Here is a 19855-nt window from a genome sequence, read left to right as displayed (position 1 = left end):
AATTGACAGATGTGATTTGAGAGGCTTCCTAAAGGTGGGGACACTTGGGTGTATCTTGAGGAAGGAACAGGTCACTAAACTAAAGAGAAAGTGAATGACATAGGATAAAAGATGAACAAAATTACAGCAGTCTGAAGGAGCTTGAGGTCTCTTGGAGAGATAGACTCTGTTCCTAGCCAGTCTGTCTAGTCTAGAGCAGGTAATGAATGAGGAAGACATACTGGGAAGGAATGTCAGAGAGCAACGTATATATGACCTATGTGTCGTACAAAGAGTTTGAATTATCTCTTCACGTCATGGTAATGGAATATTTTGAAACCAAGACAGTGTCACAATCAGGCTTTCTTTATAGATTATTATCCTTTGTCCCACGGTGTGTAGGAAAGGTGGAAGTGGACTAGAGACGACAGGAAGGGTTTTCACCATGTCAGAGTTCAGAAACTGAGAAAAGAAAACACATTTGAGAAATCTTACAAGTCTTGGAAGTAGAAACACTACCTGATTATGTAAATGTAGGAGTGTGAGCCAGCTCAAAGAAGGCAAAGAAGCAGGAAAAGCCTTGCCCATGTGTTAAATGCCAGTAACTTCCAGGAAAGATTTTCAATGATGCAAAGTTTACCATCCTGGAAAATAGCCTCATTCAGTACCAAAACTTAGCAGGCCTCAGCAAATATTTGTGGAATAAGAACAAAATGAAACTAAAAGAGGTTCTTACTGCCCAAATCAGCGGACTCTCAACCAGCACGATTTTATATTTGATTAGGAATACATTGGCCCAATATGGAAGTTGATGATGTCACTGAGATGATAAGAATCTCCTCAAGGAAATAATTTATTTTTCATTTAGTTTAGACTTCATACCAAGACAATGGACAAATGGGCTCATCAGTTGGAGTGTGCACTAAAAAGGCATCTGTTTTAGAGTGTACCAATTCTTTATCTGTAACTGTCAGTATAACTGCTGAAAATAAAGCTCCTATAATATCCTCTAAAGCACACATTTTCTATTTGTGCTATGAAAAAAAAATAAAAAGCATAAATTCAGAAGCCCGTTTGCTAAGGCCCTAATAGATTCTGACATATGAGCATCTTCAACAGGATCTACAAAATACTTCGAGCAACCTTTCAAGTATGAAACAAATTCATTACTAAAAATAATCTGACTCAAGTCCTTTTAATAGTCCTTTCAGCTCACCCTGTGGGTTTACACATATCTTGATTCCATCTGAAGCTTTCAAATCAGATAAATGTGCAGCCACCCGATAATAACAAACAGAATTTCTATTAAAAAAATAAGGATGGGTAACCAAGAGATTTAAAAGTATTTTGGGGATTTTTAGAATGTTCCCTTATCGCGAACAATAATCAGTATATTACATCCATTGAGCGAAGTTGTGATATCTCCATCATCACAAATTTTAACCAGTGATAAAGAAGTTGTCCTGAAGGCTAGTTAGTCTTAAAGCTAGTCAATTTATTAAGAGACAAGAAATAGTTAAGCGTCTTAAGAGTCATGTTTAGGGTTAATTCCCTGTAATTACTCTTGTCATTTACAGGTTTTGTGACCATGGACCAATCACCATACTTCTTGGGAAGCAGAGTTTTACAATCTGAAAAATAAAGATAAAGTACCTTATATGGTTAAAGACAAAATGTGACCACGTGTATTAAAGCATCCTAAATATGGTCTTACATAGGTGCTCAATAATTGTCAGGTGCTATTTATTATTGTTTTTGATTTATATTCAAGTCCAAATGGAAATTTAAGGTTGCATGTCTAATTACCAAACACAATTCCTAAATGTTCAAGTACGTAGTATATGTTTGAAACTTTTAATTCAAATTTAATCCTAATTTTATCAATGCACTATCACTTTGTGTCATCTATTAAACATCAAGATCATCTAATATATACAACAAATGCATCATCAAATTTACCATGAAGTACATATGTTTCTTTTTTCTTTTGTTACTCCGCTGAGTTTGAGAGAATGTAAAGTCATTACATGGTCTCTGAGACTCTGGAATGTGTTAGAAAATGAGTTTGTCGAAACTTTGAGCTCCTTAGCAGGAGAGTCATAGTTTTCTCCGAATTCCCAGAAGAACCTAACATAGTACTCTATAGAAAATACATGTAGAAAATACTTTGGGTGGATAGATTTCTTTAGGAACATAGGGAAGTAGAAGATATGCTTAATTTGCCTAAGACTGTATTTTATTCTTCTCTGAAACTTCTGAACTCAGCCAAGAGCCTGGAACAAAGTAGAAAGATTTCAATAAACTTTTTTTTTTCTTTTAATGAATTGTATTCCTTGAATAAGGGTCTGGTCTTCACAGAGTAAGGTCTGTAATTCTTGGTAAAAGTAACTAAGAGTTGCCAAGACATTTCTCGACGTAAAATCACCCAAATGTAATATGAATCACCTGTTACCATTGCTTTGCATCTTAATTTTCCAACAGAGAGTCTATAAATAATTAACACTAGTTAACTGAAGTGTTGTGATTTTATTTCCTGATTTAATCTATGTCAAGTACATTATTAGTGAGAGTTAAAGAGGGGCTCTGGCAAACCTTGAGATAAATCTGAGTTGCACTGGAGCATATGAATAGATAACATTTTCCATGAGTGCTCATTGGAAGTATGGGTGGATGAGCTATAAACAAATCATAAGTAGAAACGTACCATAAAATTCTAAAGGAAAAGTGACATTTAAAACCAATAGCGCATGTTATGAAATAGGGGCAAAGACTATTCCGATTGGATAACTACATTGGTATTTATCTCTATGCCAAATAACACAGCTTTCACAAATACAAAACAACATGCTTAATGTGTGTGTGTATACTAAAAAGATATTCATAGGAACACACAAGCTAGTGGAGAAATAGAAAAGAACAAGAAGATGTCATGTAAACCCCTCCCACAAAAAGGGTCCAACGGCCTTAAAAAAATACAAGTTGTCTTCAAAGTAGGAGAAAAGGAAAAATCCTACTACTTCCTTCACCCCTGCCACCCTCTTACATCATCAGGAATCATCCCACATTTCTTTTTAACATTAACAACGCAAGTATTGGCTGTAACCCAATGAACTTAAACACAGTGTGGTTTTCTTTTAAAATAAGCCTTTACTGAATATATCAACAAGGTACTGTATAGTGTAGAGTGAAGTTTGTAGTTAACAAAGTGTGCGACATGGTAGGTCTCAGAGGATGTGTAATGCAGAATCTTCCAGCCCCTCGCAGTCCCTTGTAGTGAGGACACACTAAACATAAACCAGAAGCAAATCAACATATGGTTCGAACAATAACAACTCATCAGGATTAACTTTCAGTGAATATATACTGGTCCTATGAGGGACAGACAGTGGAGACACCTTCACCTTGCCTCAAAAAGGTCATAAATTTTACATCCCATGGTTATCTTTATAAATACCTCGGTGTGTATTTGTGTGTGTGTGCAAGCATGTAGTAAATTTTTACTAGTTTAAAAATTCCTGTTGCGATGGCCTTGCTTTGTGCTCTTCTGATAGATGTGCACTAGAAGAAGAAAAAAATGAAAACTATAGCACAAGAATCCGATTAGTTTGTTATAACAGTATCATGCATGTATAAATCTTTCTCCCCACAATCTGTGACAAGCATCCCTTGTTGCCAGCAATTGTCTTTTGTCTTTTGACCTTGCTGAAGAAATCAGAGAAGGATGTAAACTATAGCTTTCTTCATTTGTATTTTGGCAAAAAAAAAAAAAAAAAAAAAAGAAAAAGAAAAAAAAGGACATCAGGCCAGTTTTGACAAAGACTAAGAACTATAAGAACTAGTAGTTTTTGTGTTGTTCTGTTTTTGTATCTGTTTCCCTTTGGGGCACAAGGAAACTGTTCTGCTTTCCCATTAAGCAGGAAAAGTAAATCACGGGCAAAACCATTCTTCTCATGTTCTAATGTCTCCTCATGGTGGGTTTTAAAGAAAAAATGCTATAAACAAAGATGTCAGTGGAAATTAACCACTTCACTGTCAAAAGTTGCACTGGGCCTTCCAGCTGAGGTTCTCTGAACTAGGGCAGCCCTAGTAATTTATGTTCGGATTGGATGTCCGGCTGGCTGCACCACAGAGGGGAAGTAAGCTGTGATCTTGTGAAATGACGAAGACCATAGTGATTTGCATTGGTAGGAAATGGAGCCTCAAAATGAGCTCCGTCATCAATACTTTTGCTAGATTGGTCACATTACAGGTTTTTTTGTTTTTGTTTTTACTTCAGGGAATGTATCTAACACATTTTCAACAAACATCCAGATATTTAGAAATTGCATTATTTCTAATGGGATAGAATGTTTTCCACTTCTCACACAAGGAAACTAAGCAGGGAAACGCACTTTTGGTCTCTGCCTGTGGTGTCTATTGCGACAAGCTGTTAATGCATTTGACAGTTTTGAGGGAAACACAGAGCCTCTCCCTATTCAAACACATCTCCCCAAACAAATAAGTATTAATGAAAGCCATGGGTGTGAATAACGATCAATAATATCTGTGTGATCATGGTTGTACCTTTTCCTTTAGACTTTCCTCTGCACAGGGATAGTTACCTAGCTCTGAATGTAGCTCTATATGATCTGATCACCTTGTTTGGTCAAACAGCATCAAGTTCTTTATAAGCCAGATGGTATGTATGGCTTTGTTTATGGACTTGGCCTGTACATTCAACTGTGACTCCTGACTCATCTCAAAATAAGAAACAATGACAGCAAAGGAGGCTCAATACAGAGCAGATGTATCAGCAAAACACACCCCCATGACTGAAAATGCCAGTCAAAGCCCAATCCAACATTGATGGTTGGCTATTCAGCAGTCTTCTTAAGACATACAAAACATTACAAATCCCATGATGTGCTTTCTGTCCTGGTGTAGGCGAGAGCCCTAGCTATGCTACGACAAGTGGGAGTTTGATCTCAATTTTAGTAGTCTCTGTCACACTGTGCGCAAGATCAAAGTGAAGCCTATAACTACCTTCTATCTCGTCATAATTCTGTCAATCCCATAAGACGTCATAGAAACCCTTCCAACATTGATCTTCTTGGCCCAAAGCAAAAACGTTTCAGCTGCCGAATATCGCGCTGGGGGGTTATACGCACAATAGAAATACATGAGAATGATTATTTTGTGGATAGAAGAGAAAAAAACCCTCAAAAGTCAAAGTACCATCATTTGAACATATAGTTTTATCTACACAGCCAAGGGGAAGAGGACAGTGGAAGGGAATTATCCAGTAAAATACACAAAACCCCATGTCATTGTCCTGAATGTTACATGGCTTACTATTACACTGATCACCTTCACAGACTGTCTTGTCCCTTCGCTGTGTGGAATTAGCTTTAAAAAAGCAACAGCCAAAATTTACTAGCTAATAGACTAAAATGGAAACCTAAGTCACTTTAGGATTAATTCAAATTAATTCGTAGCTAATTTCAGCTCAACTGACTGCAGTTTCGATTCTTGCTTCTACAACATTATAACTTGAGTTATATTTGCTGCTTATTGTGAGGGACAAGGGAGATTAAAACATATAAGTTGGGGGTACATTATTAAAGAAAATAAAGCTCTTACTATAAAGAAAAACTTGCATAGCATTTTATACCTAAACTCTTACAAAGAAGACACATCACAGTTCTATTTTGTTAAGAGGGGGGGGGGGAAACAAAATGATTGTGACATTAACTTCATAGGTCCCTAAGAAGTGGCCCGTGGTAAAGGAAATATGCAACACAGGGTAAAAATTGACTTTAAAAGGAATTTTTCCAAGGGTGTGTATTTTTTAGATAATGTATGCGATCGATAGCCCTTCTACATCTAAGGGATGAAAAGGAGTAAGTTATACATACTTTGTGAAGATGGGCATTACTTTGAAAATATGTAAGCACAGACATCCCTCCCTTCTCTAAGCCCTCTGCTCTATGTCCCACTCTGCCAAGGTTGGGGGAACAAGCCCGCACTCTGACTTGTTCATTTCTCGTGTTATCCGGTTAATAAAAGATTGATTATCCCTCCACAATTCCCAAAGAAGAGGGGCACTCAAGACTGAAAAGGAATAAATGAAAATTCAAAAATGGAATAGAATTCAAGTTCAGTCCAAGGTGGAAACTCCGTATTGCTTTAAAAAAAAAAAAAAAAAAAAAAAAAAAGCAAACATTATTTCAGCCAGTCAGTTTTGATGTATCTTTACAGAATTATTAGCACTGAAAATCAGTATACATTTTAAAGTGTGTAAGTATATATGGATATTTGTGCAACCAAGACTGGCATCTAAAATTTTCTTTCAAATTTTAAGCAGAGTGGGGGGAAAAAACCAAACAAATGTAGCATAAATAGCTAATTACGAAAATATATGTGAGGTGATTGGAAGACAAATTTGCAAGGGGATAAAGGTATTAATTCAAGCTATTTCAACATGATACTAATACAGTCATTTGATAAAGTAGAGCAGAACCACTGATCACTTGTTTTTGTCTAAATGGTTTTCAAATATCAACTTTAGTATATTCCAAACACTCATCTCTTGTTGGTCTAGATATCATGTTGACATAGCCTCAGTGAATCTACCCAAATAAGTCTCATTATCAAAAATAATTCCATTCAATATAATTCTTCCCGTTATTTTATTAGCCTCTTCTACAAAAGTATTCTAGAATATATCTCTGTTGAATGTGATTCAACCTGACATATAATTTGAATAGTAACACTTGTAAAGGGAGTTTTCTCGCTGGAACATCCTACGTGTCCCTGCAGATGACCGAAATCACACTCAAGTCTCTAACTCTGTTATCGCATAGGGCCAGGGATGCATGAGGAGTGATTTTTTTAAGCTCCCAATCAGAAAGCCAACCCCCCCACCCCTGGGGTTTGAAGTTCTTTTCCAAACGTGTCGATTTCTGGGTTTTGCCAAGTTGGGTTAACTTATCTTACGGGAACGGGCTTCCTCGTGATGCTTTCTATACATTTCCTGCTCTGGGTCAAATCGGGGTAACTACCTCCTTTCTCGTATTTCGAAATGTCATACTTCTCTTCCAGGTCAGGAAGTGCAGAAATAGCACGAAGGTATCTGGGCCATTTCTTGTTTTACCCACATTATTTAGCCTGCCCTGATGAGGCCACTGCAATCTGCCCTCTCATCTGACCACCGACCGTAAGAAGGGAATTTATTCTGACAGCTTCTACGGCAAAATGGGTAGTGTGCATCATGAGGAAGAATCACTCCTTCTTTTGCCTTGGCGTTGGGTTCTCGTTGTACAACCCTGTACAGTACTTCAGCAACTATTTTTTTTTTTAAGATTTAAAAAGCAAAGAGTTACAAAACTGTTTGTAATTAACTTGAAATAGAAAAGATAGCACTTTTTTTTTTTAAATCCCATTATATAGTACACCGTATAAATTACAGAGTATTCAAATGCACAAATGCATCTGGGTAACATTTATCAAATGTAATTCGCGTGTCTCTATGTGCACACACGTGTGTGTTCTCGGGAGTCCTAGTGTCCGCCTTCCTGACGCCGGGCCCCTGGCCGTCACGTGTGGCAGTGCTCCAGGTCTGGCACACTGCTGTTGCAGTATCGCATGTTGTTGGAGATATGACAGTCTGTATAATTAATGCCCCCATTCGGGGTGTAAATGGGCTGCAGTCTGAAATCTCCTTTAAGGAGCTGATCGTTATTTAAGGAGACGATCTGAAAGCTGGTCTCTGTCATCTCCAGGATGGAATTGTCCTTCTTGGTGCCGGCCTCACAATAGTCATCTTTCCGCCGGCCTCGGTTGTACTTCCACTTCTGGGACGTGTAGCGCCCCTTTTTGTGCATGTGCCAGCAAAAGACGCTCAGCAAGACCACGAGCACAAATATCACGGCGCCCCCGATCAGGCCCGCCAGCAGAAAAGGGGAGCCCATGCTGTGCGAGGTCGTCTGCTCGTGGCTGGAGGCCGTGTTGCTGCCATTGTTCAAATAGGAGGCGTGCGTGGTGGCCTCGGAACAAACGGTATCTTCCACCGCTCGGTAGTTAAAAGCATCCAGGGGCACTAGGCAAATCCGGTAGGTGGATCTGGGCTCCAGGTTCACCAGGCTCAAGTGCTGCTTCTCGCCGCTCACGATGCGTTCCTGAACGATGCCCCCCACTAAGCTGTGGCCCATTTTCACCCACGTGAGTTTGTACGCCATCACCGTGAAGAGGGACAGCCAGCTGACTTGAATGGACGTGTCATTCACGAAATGCACAGACAGCTGGATCCGTTCGGAAACCGGCGGGGTGGCTCTTTCCCTGCCATCCCAGGCCGGGACGGTGGGCAGCCTGGCTGTGGTGGGAGTCTGTGGTGTGTGGCTCCGGCCGGGGGTCGGGACAGACAGCGTGGGGGGCTGGGTCGTCGGGGGCGCCGTACTCGGGGCCGGGGTAAAGGCGGGCAGCCCCGGGGTCGTGGTGGGGCACGACAACAGATTCATATTCAGCTCCCTGACAGCCATGCCCCGGACTTGCTCAGGCCCTTGGCACATGAAGCCTCGCACGTTGAGAGAGGAGGGGATGTACTTGAGCCACTCCGTGACCCACTTAATGCTGCAGTCGCAGAACCAGGGGTTATTCCGAGCCGTGAGCTGCTTCAGGTTGGAGAGGTTATCGAAGACCCCTTGGGTCAACACGCGCAGCTGGTTGTTGGATATGTCCAGCCGCTCCAGCTTGCGCAGGTTTGAGAAGGCCGTCAGAGGGATGTGGTTGATCTGGTTGTCCTGCAGGTAGAGCCTGATCAGGTGTGTACCCGGGAGATCGGGGGGCGGGTGGGAGAGGGAATTCCGAACAATGGAGAACTCCTTGAGCTTGGTGAGATGGCTGAAGGTGCCGTCGGCGATGCCCTTGTTGGTCAGGAGGTTGCCGTCCACGATCAGACGCTCTAAGCTCGTGAGGTTCTGAAAGGCCATGTCTGATATGATGGCAATTCGATTTTCGTCCACTCGCAGCTCTTGCAAATCCACGGGGAGCCCCACAGGCACGCTGCTCAGGTGATTCTTGGACAGAAACAACAGTTTGAGGCTGATCGCCTCCCGGAAGGCCCCGTCTTCCACCCCCACTGTGGATATCGAGTTGTCATCCAGGTGAAGCTCCTCGAGCTTCAAGAGCTGGGCGAGAGCAGCCCGGGAAATGGTCTGAATGTTGTTTTCCTGCAAATGGAGAACTCTGACGTTCTTGGGAAGGTTCATGGGGAATTCATCCAGCTGGTTGCCATAAAGGTAGACCGTGTGCACCGACCGTACGTTGTGCAGTTCCGCAGGAAATCCAGCATTATTAATTTGGTTGTTGTGGAGGTAGAGCACGGTTACGCCCTCCGGGATCCCAAGAGGCACTGAGGTCAAGCTTCGCTCATTACAGTAGACAAAGTTCCTATCGCAGCGGCACACGCTAGGGCATGCCAAGATTTTTGACACTTGTGAGTAGAGCCCCAGGGAAATGAGAAGCCAAGATTTCAGGAAAAAAGCCCCATGGCTGGGCCACTGTGTGGTCTGCAGGCCCATTTCTGAAGTACAGAAACAAAATACAAGGTGGTGGGGAAAGTAAAAAGGAAGAAAAAAAATATATATATATATAGCAAAACCAAAATGACTAGACGGGGTTCTGTTAAAGTCCAGAACTCCAAGTGGAGGAAAAGTCTCGAAGGCCTGCGGTTAAAGAATTCTCCTGTGGTCTCTGGTCTTATCAGCCTGTGTTGCCTTCTTTGTTACCGTCCTCCATGTGCAAAAATAACAATAATAATAATAATAATAACAATAATAATAATAATAATTTCAATAGGGAGAATTTTCCACACAGGCGATGAGTGAAGCCAAGTTATCAGCGGTCAACAGGGACCCAACGAGGCAGGCAGAACTAGAACTCCCTTCTCGTGCTGGAGATCAGGTCAGCGTTGATGAGACTCTGAACTTCTTGGTTAAGCTCAATCTGCAATCTGTTGTAGGAAAGTAAAGAGAAAAAAGTCAGTTAAGGGGAGAGTAATGGATGAAGTGCTGACCTGACTCTATGTCCTTCAAGAACAATGTTATCTGACAAATAACACCAGAGACAAGGGAGCTGGCATTAAGTGATGTTTTAAGGAACAATAATTTAGTTGAAAAGGTACTGAAAAAGGATCATGATTTGGTTATCTTATATTCGTTCAAAAGAAAACCAGACAGTTCCCCCTCACCATCAGTGAGTGTACTGTGAATTTTACATCCCAATCAGTATATTCTCTTAAATATCTATTCGCGTATCCAATAGAAAAGCCCACCAGACACACTGTTGAACCCACTGAATCAATAACGATGATCACCTACAAATCTGACTGGCCACCCCTTGTTTCAAGTTGAAATGACTGACTAACTAATACAACCGGAGGAGAAAAAAATGGGAAGTCCTTTCTAGTTATAAATAAACAAATGCAAGATAGGGGCTGATAAAGTTATTTAAAAAGGTAAGTCCATTTGGTATGATGCTAAGCGAAAATAAGTGGGAGAGAGAAAGACAAATACCTTATGATTTCATTCAGATGTGGAATTTAAGAAACAAAACAGAAGAACATAGGAGAAGGGAAGGAAAAATAAAATAAGAGGAAAATTGAGAGAGAGGCAAACTGTAAGAAACTCGTAATTATAGGGAACCAACCAAGGGTCGCTGGAGGGGAGGGGTTGGGGGGGAAAAGGGTAACTGGGTGATGGGCATTAAGGAGAGCACGTGATGGAATGAGCACTGGGTGTGATATGCAACTGATGAATCACTAAATTCTACCTCTGAAACGAATAAAAATAAATTCAATTAAAAAAAAAAAACGTGTCCTTTTGATCTGATACTGCAAAGGAGATGAATAACTGTAATGCACAGAAGCACGCATGAAGGCAGAGAGACGATTTCTCTTTTCTTCCCCACTTTTCCCCTCTTCACATCTTTGTCTTTCTCCAAAATCGCTTACGCTCGAGTTACCAAGAACGATGAAACTCCAGTCCATGATACATTTCTATTGATTCTTTCTTTCCGGGCTTCCAGGTACAGATGAGATCACCATTGTGATCTCTTTGAGAACTGCCAAGCTCATGATTGGGAATAAGTTATTTTTCAACACCACCACCTTCCTCCCATCCGTGAGGATTTTTTTTCCTGCTTTTAAAGAAGGACCTTCAGCCGACTTTGAAATGACAGAGGACCCAGTTGAGGAAGTAAAGGCAATCCACAGATAGTAATCATGCCTTCATGCTCTACAACATGTTCCATCTGTTTTTAGATCAGAGAGGTAAAGCAGTTAATTGAAAGGTGCCAGATTTGATTTCCTTACAAAATAAGCTAACATGACAGGACATGGCAAGCTATGAATTTCTTAATTCTCACCAACAGACAAAAACTAAAACAACTTATATATCTAGAGCACGGAGGAAGTATTTGAAATTGTTTCCTCAGCTATCCTTAGAAATATAATTAAAAAAAGAAAACAAAGCATTGTAAATGCTATTTAAGTGTCAAGGATATTGTAAATTTGTTCCACGACTTAAAAAAAAAAAATTGTGAACCTCCTAAAAAAAAAATGCCTCTGATGACCTGAAACAGTAAAACTCATGTTTTATTGTTCAGAGACCTTAAAAAGGGGAGAGGAGAGATAGGGAATCTTTCTCCAGGCAAAACCAGATTGAGATATGATACTTTTAATTTGTTAAAACTTATAAATATACGTTTTACCACTAGACAGAAGCCTTCCCCCCACCCCAGCAAAAATCCTCCTATCTGCTTAAAGAATAATTTATAATACAACCGGGATAGAATAGGAAAAATGAATTTAGTGTCATCAGCCTGATGTCATCCTTAGCACAGATTTCAAATTTTTAGACCATCTTAGTGTTCCCTAGTAGTTTGATTTTCAAGGGTGATCCTGGTCCAGTAGCTGAGCTTGAGCTGGGAAGTTGTTGGAAAGTAGCAAGAACCTAGGGTGTCCTGTTAAAATTTGAGAGTCGTTGCCCTAAACACAGTAACATCTTATTTAATCATTCAAACGTTTTCATTTATTCAATACAAAACAAATTCGAGAGCATGTCAAAGGACTCAAGTAAGAGTAAAAGCATACTGATCCCTTTTGTCCCTAGAAGACAGTCTCAAATTACATCTTACACATAAATGACATCTTGTAGGTGGAGTAGGGGAATGACTATAACATACACTTGGCCTCAACAGACCCTTGGAAATCTATGTCTGAATGACAAGCACTAATGCTCAGTAGGAGTGCAAAAGTTGTTTGTAATCATGAGATCCCACTTTATGAAGCAGGATTTACTTAAGAACAAACATTTGTTTGGTGCTATTAGCATTTACTCTTCATAGGAGGTAGGAAAGAGAGACCGGAAGAATGGAACCCAACGCAGTTTTGAGTATTCCACAGGAATCTTCCACATGCAATAGTAACACACAATAAATAGACTTTCCTAAGAGAGAAAAACAGCTGCTCCAGGGCTCTAAGTTCCTAAATAAAAAGAATAGATGTTTCTTGACTGTGTTTACAAGCCAAGTATTAAGGCCTTGGAAACAATGAGCCAATACTTGAGGATGACAGAAGTTGCTTAAAAAGTTCATCAACCAGAAATCTCAAAGCAATAATTACTGGGAGCTAACACAGCACTCAGGTTTCGGGACCTGGAGACTATCATTGCTTCCCAATGGCACATTTTCCACTTGCCTGTGCTGTGTCTTCTGTTAGGAGGAGGGAAAGCCCCATCAGCCAGTCCTTTGCCCCAGGCCTTGCTCTCTAGCCGAGGTACTCGACTTATGAGTGCTTCTTTTGTAATTATGTAAGAAGAGGATGTTGTCCTGAAGAAATCCTCTAATGGGATTACATGGGGCAAACTGTCACTGTTTATCCACCTTAACAGAAGAAAAGTCTCATCGAGATCACAATGTGTTGATCAGCTATGACAAGCTCAATTCTGAATTGGAAACAAACTCTTGTTGTTGTTTTTTTTTGTTTTTTTTTGTTTTTGTTTGTTTGTTTTGTTTTGAGCTTCTTGAAAGTCCCACAAAATTACAGCAAATAGCAAATCTGTCGCAATCCTTGGATCAATGGTAGCCTAAATATGTCAGCCAATATACAGTATCTGTGTTGAAATTAGTACAAGTGGAAAATTACAAACACGTAGGCAATAATAACATTGTTTTTTCATTTAAATACACTAAAATTTCCTCTATATTTTTCAGTGCTAATTCCTACTGCATCCTAAGAGCAGTAATCCTTTCAGACTTTAAGTGGGAGACTCTATTCGTAGAGAAAGTAGTACAGTATAATAGTCAAAAGCACAGCCCCCAAGTTCTCATCCCACCTCTGACACAGAGTAGCCGCAGGATTTTGACCTTTTACGCCTTCCTTTCCTCACCTGAAAAATGAAGATGAAAATAGTTCCTAACTCATAGTATTCTGGAGAGAATTGAATAGGATAGTATTTGTGGAAAGCCTTCGTGATGCCTGACTCACGTGAGAACATAATAAATATAAACTGTGATTCTCTACCTAATTATTATGATTTACGTAGTCCAAAGAGGTAAACTCCGATGTATACAGCAAAATAAAACCACCTTGAACCTACCAAGTTCTGTGCATTGTAATATACTCCAGAATTTCTCAACCTCAGTGCTACTGACATTTTGGGCTGGATAATTATGTATGGGGCTCCCATGAGCATCCAAAAATATTTCCAGGGACACCTGGGCGGCTCATTGGTTGAGTCTCTGCCTTCGGCTCAGGGCATGATCCCAGGTCTGGGTATCGAGTCCTGCATGGGGCTCCCTGTGAAGAGCCCACTTCTCCCTCTGCCTATGTCTCAGCTTCTCTCTCTGTGTCTCTCATGAATACATAAATAAAATCTTTAGAAACAAAAACGTTTCCAGACACTGTCATGCGTATGTCCCTTGGGATGACAAAATCGCCCCCAGTTATGAACCACTGACCCACACCATCTTATAAGTACCTTAGAAGGTTAGCATTATTATTCTAATTTTGTAGAAGAAATCGAACATAGGTTTCTAAAAAACAGAACCTAAAAGTACTTCTTGCCATGGACACCAAAAAAGCATGAACATGTAACATGCTTTTATTCAAGCAATATTTATTGGGCACTAAAATGAGGTTTCAGTCTGAGGCAGAGCTGATATGGATTTTGGCTTCACTGGCTTGACCGGTCAGTGAAGGGAGAGAAATGGAAGCATGAAATTACGTTACTATGTAAAGAGTTCTAAGCTTAACGTATCTGAGAATTACAGTAGTGTGTAAAGAGCTCTAACCTACCTAGTCCCTGGGGTATCAGGAAAAACACTGCAGGACAAAGATTGTCCCCCTGATGATCTGAAGGCTAAGAAGGTGCAAGCAAGAGAAGAGATTCCAGAAGTGTTGCACCTGGACCCAAGCTGGTGATGATAAAGATCAGGAGGTGAAACTCAGCTCCACTGAGAGAAGAAATAAAACTTGGACAGCACAGCACATTCCCCCAAATCTGCCCGCTTCCCACTCAGGGAGTCCTGTTTCCAGAAGGTAATAAACAAACCCATGTTTCAAGGTCACTAGCCATTTCCATTTACAAGTCGCTAAATATTGGGAATAAAAGATTTTGCTTTACAAGATGATTTCAAATATTGAGAGCAAAAGTTGCCCCCTCCCCTTTTCCTATTTGTTTGAATACGGCACTGAGTACGCTTCCTTTCCAGGAAACTAGAGATTATGAAGAACGGTTTCATGGAAGGTGCTAAGGAAAAACAGGAATTTTCATTGAAAGTAGAAAACACAGTTTCAAAAGGTTGAGTATAAATCAACACGGAACAAATGCTCTTTGGAGACACCAAGAACCTGGCCCTGCCGGTCTGTGAAAGCTGCCTGTAAGCAGCAGTTACTCAGACTACTTTACCCTAATTTAACTCTTTTCATAGGAACTGAGACTCAAAGCACATAAATCACGTAAAAGCTTTCAGCAAAGTGTTTCTCTCGCAGTGCTGCCTAAGAAGAATTTTTTAAAAAATTAATTCCAGGAGCCTGTATTCCAGGAGCGCTTAATAAACTCAGACTATAAAAATCATAGTACAGAAAATAAGAATTGTCAATAAGCACTGCCGATTGCATAATATAATGACACCAGGACAAACCTAATAAAATCTTAATGGTCTCAGCATTGGCTGGACTGTGACAAGACAGCACAGCGCATGAAATGCTACGAATGAGAAAGCCAACCTGAAGAGGAACTCTCTACCTAAAGTTTCCCTGGGTACCTGGGACTTAGCACTTCTGGAGTTAGACAATTTGTGCTTAAAATCAGACACGCAGGTGCAGAATTCAGAGGTCTAACTACACTACAAATGTCTCTGTTACAATCTGGAAACACTAAAACAATTTATAGATCTTGTGCACATTTCCACATTCCTGAAGATAGGTTATAAATACTGTTCTTACAACAGTCAGGAGAGTTCTATAGTTAGCTGGCCAAGATGTGGGGATTAGCAGAGGAATTTGGGGAAAAATAAAACAATAGTCAGCCCCTCACTTGAAATCATTTTTCCATCTCACTCGTTGACCCTCAACCAAACCCCTTGAAGTTTCTCATTAGACAAATATTTTTCTTTGCTAAAACAAAGAGAATGAAAGAAGGGAAGAGGGAGAAAAGGAGGAAAAGAGGGAAGGGAAGAAGGGAAACACTTTATATAAACGGTTGACAATTTCCTGGCTCCAGTCAGTCTAGAATTGAAAACATTAAAATTGGACCAAAAAAAAAAATTAAAAAGGAGCTATTCTCCTGGCAAACATAAAATTCTCTAACACATTTGAAGAGTTGTTCCCACATGGTTTCCAGTGTAGTTGGTTCATATAATAAGTTTAGAACAAGCAAACAATGTCAAAAACTCAAGAGCATAAACTTTGAGGACATATTCATTACTGTCACTGGCTGTTCTTCATCCACTAGGGACCTGCCACTGACCGACCATTCTTTGGTTCCATTAAAATCTGCGTATCTAAAAAAAAAAAAAAAAAAAAAAAAAAAAAAAAAAAAAAAAAAAAAAAAAAAAAAAAAAAAAATAAAATCTGCGTATCTGGAGGCAAGACTGGGACTTCATGGTTTTTAAACTCAGTGGTGAGCAGACATGAAGAGAGAAGAATTTTCTTGAGACAACACTGATAGGATTAAAGAAAAGAAATAACTCTACACAGTGCATAAAGGATGGGCCCCCTTCAGTCCATATCTATATGCTTTTCAGTCCATTTCCAAAAGAGAGTTCACTTATTTAGACATCCGTTCACTTGGTCAAACAAACATATACTGAGCACTGCATGTTTCAGGCATAGAAAATAGTGGGTTTCCTTGGCTTTTATCTCTGAGAGAGACTTTTTCCCCATTATCTGATTCAGAGATTCTCCAACCCCAAAGGTCATCAAAAACACTAGGGGAAGATGAAAAAAGAGGGTTTCTAGGCACCACCCTGCATACAGATTTTTGGTTTTATAGGTCCTTTTTTTTTTTTTTTTAAGATTCTATTTATTTATTCATGAGAGATACGCAGAGAGAGGGAGAGACATAGGCAGAGGGAGAAGCAGGCTCCGTGTGGGGAGCCTGATGTGAGACTCGATTCTAGAACCCTGGTTTGATAGGTCTTTGAAGAAGGCTGTGCATGTGCATTTTGTCAATACTTTCCAGGTGGTTCTGATGATCAAACATTTGGGCCACTTTAGGGCTCAATCACCCAGACACCCACCATCAGGGTGGAGGCAACTGGTCTTTTTTTTTTTTTTTTTTTTTTTTGATCAAATTGATTTGTGAGAGGTGGAGCAGTACATGTGGTGGTGTGGCAAGAGCAAAGGGTTTGAGGTAAGTTAGAATTTGGTTTTGACCTCAGCTCAGCTACTCTTCAAAATCATGACAATGGGCATTTGACTCAACATCGCTCAAACTCTTTGCTCATCTCAAGAGGGGAGAATAAGCCATGCTCACAAAATTATTGGGAACACTAGAGATAGTGGATGTAAAGTAACTAAAAATACCACGTAGGCTCCCAATAAACTGTGCTGGACTCTGGCGACAGGTGACCTGGATAGCTTTCTGACTTGCCAGCTATGCTAACTTGGGTACATCATTTCGCCTCCCTTGGCCCCAGTTAACTCATTTGTCCATTGAAGAAAATGGTAATATGAATCTCTCACAGTTGTTGTAGGGCTGTAAATCATTTCAAGTGTTATCGAACATGTGGAGAACATACACCCCTTATGTTGGCCGTTCCCATTTTTAGCTTTAAAAAACAGCAACAATAGCAAAACCCTCTTCCACAGGGAGTTTTTGTCCCATATTAGTAGAGAGTTGGTTCTTTTGAATTCATCAAATTTTACTTTCCTCTTTCATTTACTGATCATAGTTATTTTCCTTTGGAGATATACACATACATCTTCCCATCAATCAACACTGTGACTATGTGGAGACATTTACTGGGTCTCTCAGATCTTCTCCTTTCCTATGTAAATATCCCATATCTTTCATTTGCTTCACAATCTCAGCCTCCATTTCTCAGTATGTGCTGCCAGGAATGGAAAACAAGACTCATGTGCATGACCAGCACCAAGTACAACCCAGCAAACAGTGGAGAGTGCCCACTCCCTGCCAGATGTGGGGCTGATTACTAGAAAGATATCTACAGTACAGCCTCCATGTTTGAGTATCAGTTCATGTCAGATAAAATAACTCTTTGCATAAAGCTCTTTGCAATTTCAAAAGCATTTTAATATGTTTCATTTAATGTAATCCCACAACAACCTATAGGAGATATGTCTATCAACCTCAGATGAAGTCTACAGAGATGAAGTAATCTGCTTGAAGCCATATTGGTGGTATGAACAGAGGATGGTATAAATTTTCCATAAGAAAATACTAGCTACTGGGAATCCCTGGGTGGCTCCAGCGGTTTAGTGCCTGCCTTTGGCCCAGGGGGTGATCCTGGAGTCCTGGGATCAAGCCCCACATCGGGCTCTCTGCATGGAGCCTGCTTCTCCCTCTGCCTGTGTCTCTGCCTCTCTCTCTCTCTCTCTCTCTCTCTCTGTGTGTGTGTCTCTCATGAATAAAAAAATAAAATCTTAAAAAGAAAATACTAGTTACTGGTATGATTTTATGAATGGTGTCAGTTATGATGGTATTAAAACCAACATGCACTTCCCTGTAAAAACTAAAGCCTCTCTCCATTGCTTAAATATATAAAACCATCAGTAGCCTGGCACCTGAAGTGAGTAAAATGTCCAAGCTTGACTGGTACATAAATAAAGAATAATTATGCCAGGGAACCCATTATCTGTTCTCCCCCATGTGACTCCAGGGCTCAGCAGGAGTGAGAAACCAAGCAGTTCAGCTTATGGGCAGCATTAAGGTGCCAAGGATTGGAGGAATCTGAAGGACTTGATGGCCACCGACAGGCTGCTAGCAAAACAGACAGCAAAGCTTCCTTGCCTACTTCATCTCAAAGAACCCCAAGGTGGCTGTCACCACATTTTACAGCTTGGGAAACTCTTTCTGTGGGGCCACTATGGGAAGAGCTGTTGAAGTAGTAAAGCTAGTCACAACTGCCCAACACATGGCCACCTTGTGTATACTAGTAGCTTGAGATGAGTGAGATGCCTTAGGTATCAAGAATTTCTTGAATTCTAAGGGAAAAAAATCTGTAGAAAGTGAGATCAGTAATATAACAAACTGTTATTTTAAGAAAGATCTTGCTAGATCTGCCCCCCCCCCAATCCCTCCCTGACCCCTGGCAAGGGACAGTTTCTAAGCAATCCCATAAGAACACTTGACTCCAGAAAGTCTGAAAGATTTCTTCTATCTTTTGCCCTACAACCCAAACATGCAATGCTCACTCTGAATACTTGTATCCCTTTCCATGCTGTCTCCCAGTCCATCATGCCCCCCAAGACATTCTTCCAGCATTCACCTAGAGTGCAGAAGGAAGGAATGAGAAATCATCTTCTTTTCTTTCCTCCTTCCTTTCTTTTTTTGGGGGGGAGGGAGCAAACTATGTTGGGATAGAACCAGAGATTTGAACTTGCTGTTTATATTGTCCTTGATTATTCAGCAGAAGAAATAAGCAGGTGAGTATGACCAGTGTATGCACCCCTAGGCTCTGATATATTTTTAACTTGAGTTCAAATTCCGCCAAATAGTCAAATACCTCTTGAGGGCCGACCCCTGCTACTGACAGTGCTATACTCACAGAGCCATGAGAAAGAAGTCATTATTATCTTGAATTTGCAAATGAGGAGATAAGCTTGGAGAAATCTGTGACTTACTCAAGTTCAGATTGTCGTAAATCCTAGCCACAGAATGCCAGCTCAGTTTTTCTGACAAGAAAGGAAAGAAAAAGAAAGAAAAATGTGGTGCTCTTCCCACTACATTCTCCTCCTTGAATTATTGGTTTAGGGTGTGCAATCTAGTATATCAAAAATTCTTCTGCCAACACCCCAGGTTCCCTTGCCCTCTGTTTTATCATTGCACCAATCAAGCAAACAAACAAACCCCATCACAAGCCCCATCTCCCCTGTACCTACCTGAGTTTCAGATTCTTACCAGAGAAAGTCATGTAATAGCACAAATAAGGCCTACCTTTTTTTTTTTTTAAAGGTTTTATTTATTTATTCATGAGAGACACAAAGAGAGAGAGAGAGAGGCAGAGACACAGGCAGAGGGAGAAGCAACCTCCATGCAGGGAGCCCGACGTGGGACTCGATCCCGGGTCTCCAGGATTGTGCCCCGGGCCGAAGGCAGCACTAAACCGCTGAGCCACCTAAGCTGCCCCCAGATAAGGCCTACCTTAACTAGGG

At 40.5% G+C, this 19855-nt stretch overlaps 1 protein-coding gene across 3 annotated transcripts in view; it reads right to left on the bottom strand.

Annotated features, from left to right (window-relative positions):
• Window positions 1–819: 819 nt before the first annotated feature.
• Window positions 820–19855, bottom strand: part of FLRT2 (fibronectin leucine rich transmembrane protein 2) — a 100304-nt gene continuing 81268 nt past the window's right edge. For all 3 annotated transcript variants that reach the window (XM_038545487.1, XM_038545489.1, XM_038545488.1), the window contains exon 2: window positions 820–9967. In XM_038545487.1, the coding sequence (XP_038401415.1) occupies window positions 7554–9536 (1983 nt within the window). In that variant the 5' untranslated portion in view covers window positions 9537–9967 and the 3' untranslated portion in view covers window positions 820–7553. The remainder of the gene's footprint in view (window positions 9968–19855) is intronic.

The sequence above is a fragment of the Canis lupus genome, chromosome 8, assembly GCF_011100685.1.
Source record: "Canis lupus familiaris isolate Mischka breed German Shepherd chromosome 8, alternate assembly UU_Cfam_GSD_1.0, whole genome shotgun sequence".
NCBI lineage: Eukaryota > Metazoa > Chordata > Mammalia > Carnivora > Canidae > Canis > Canis lupus.
The sequence above is the reverse complement of the archived record's forward strand: the minus strand, read 5'-3'. Positions and strand labels throughout refer to the sequence as shown.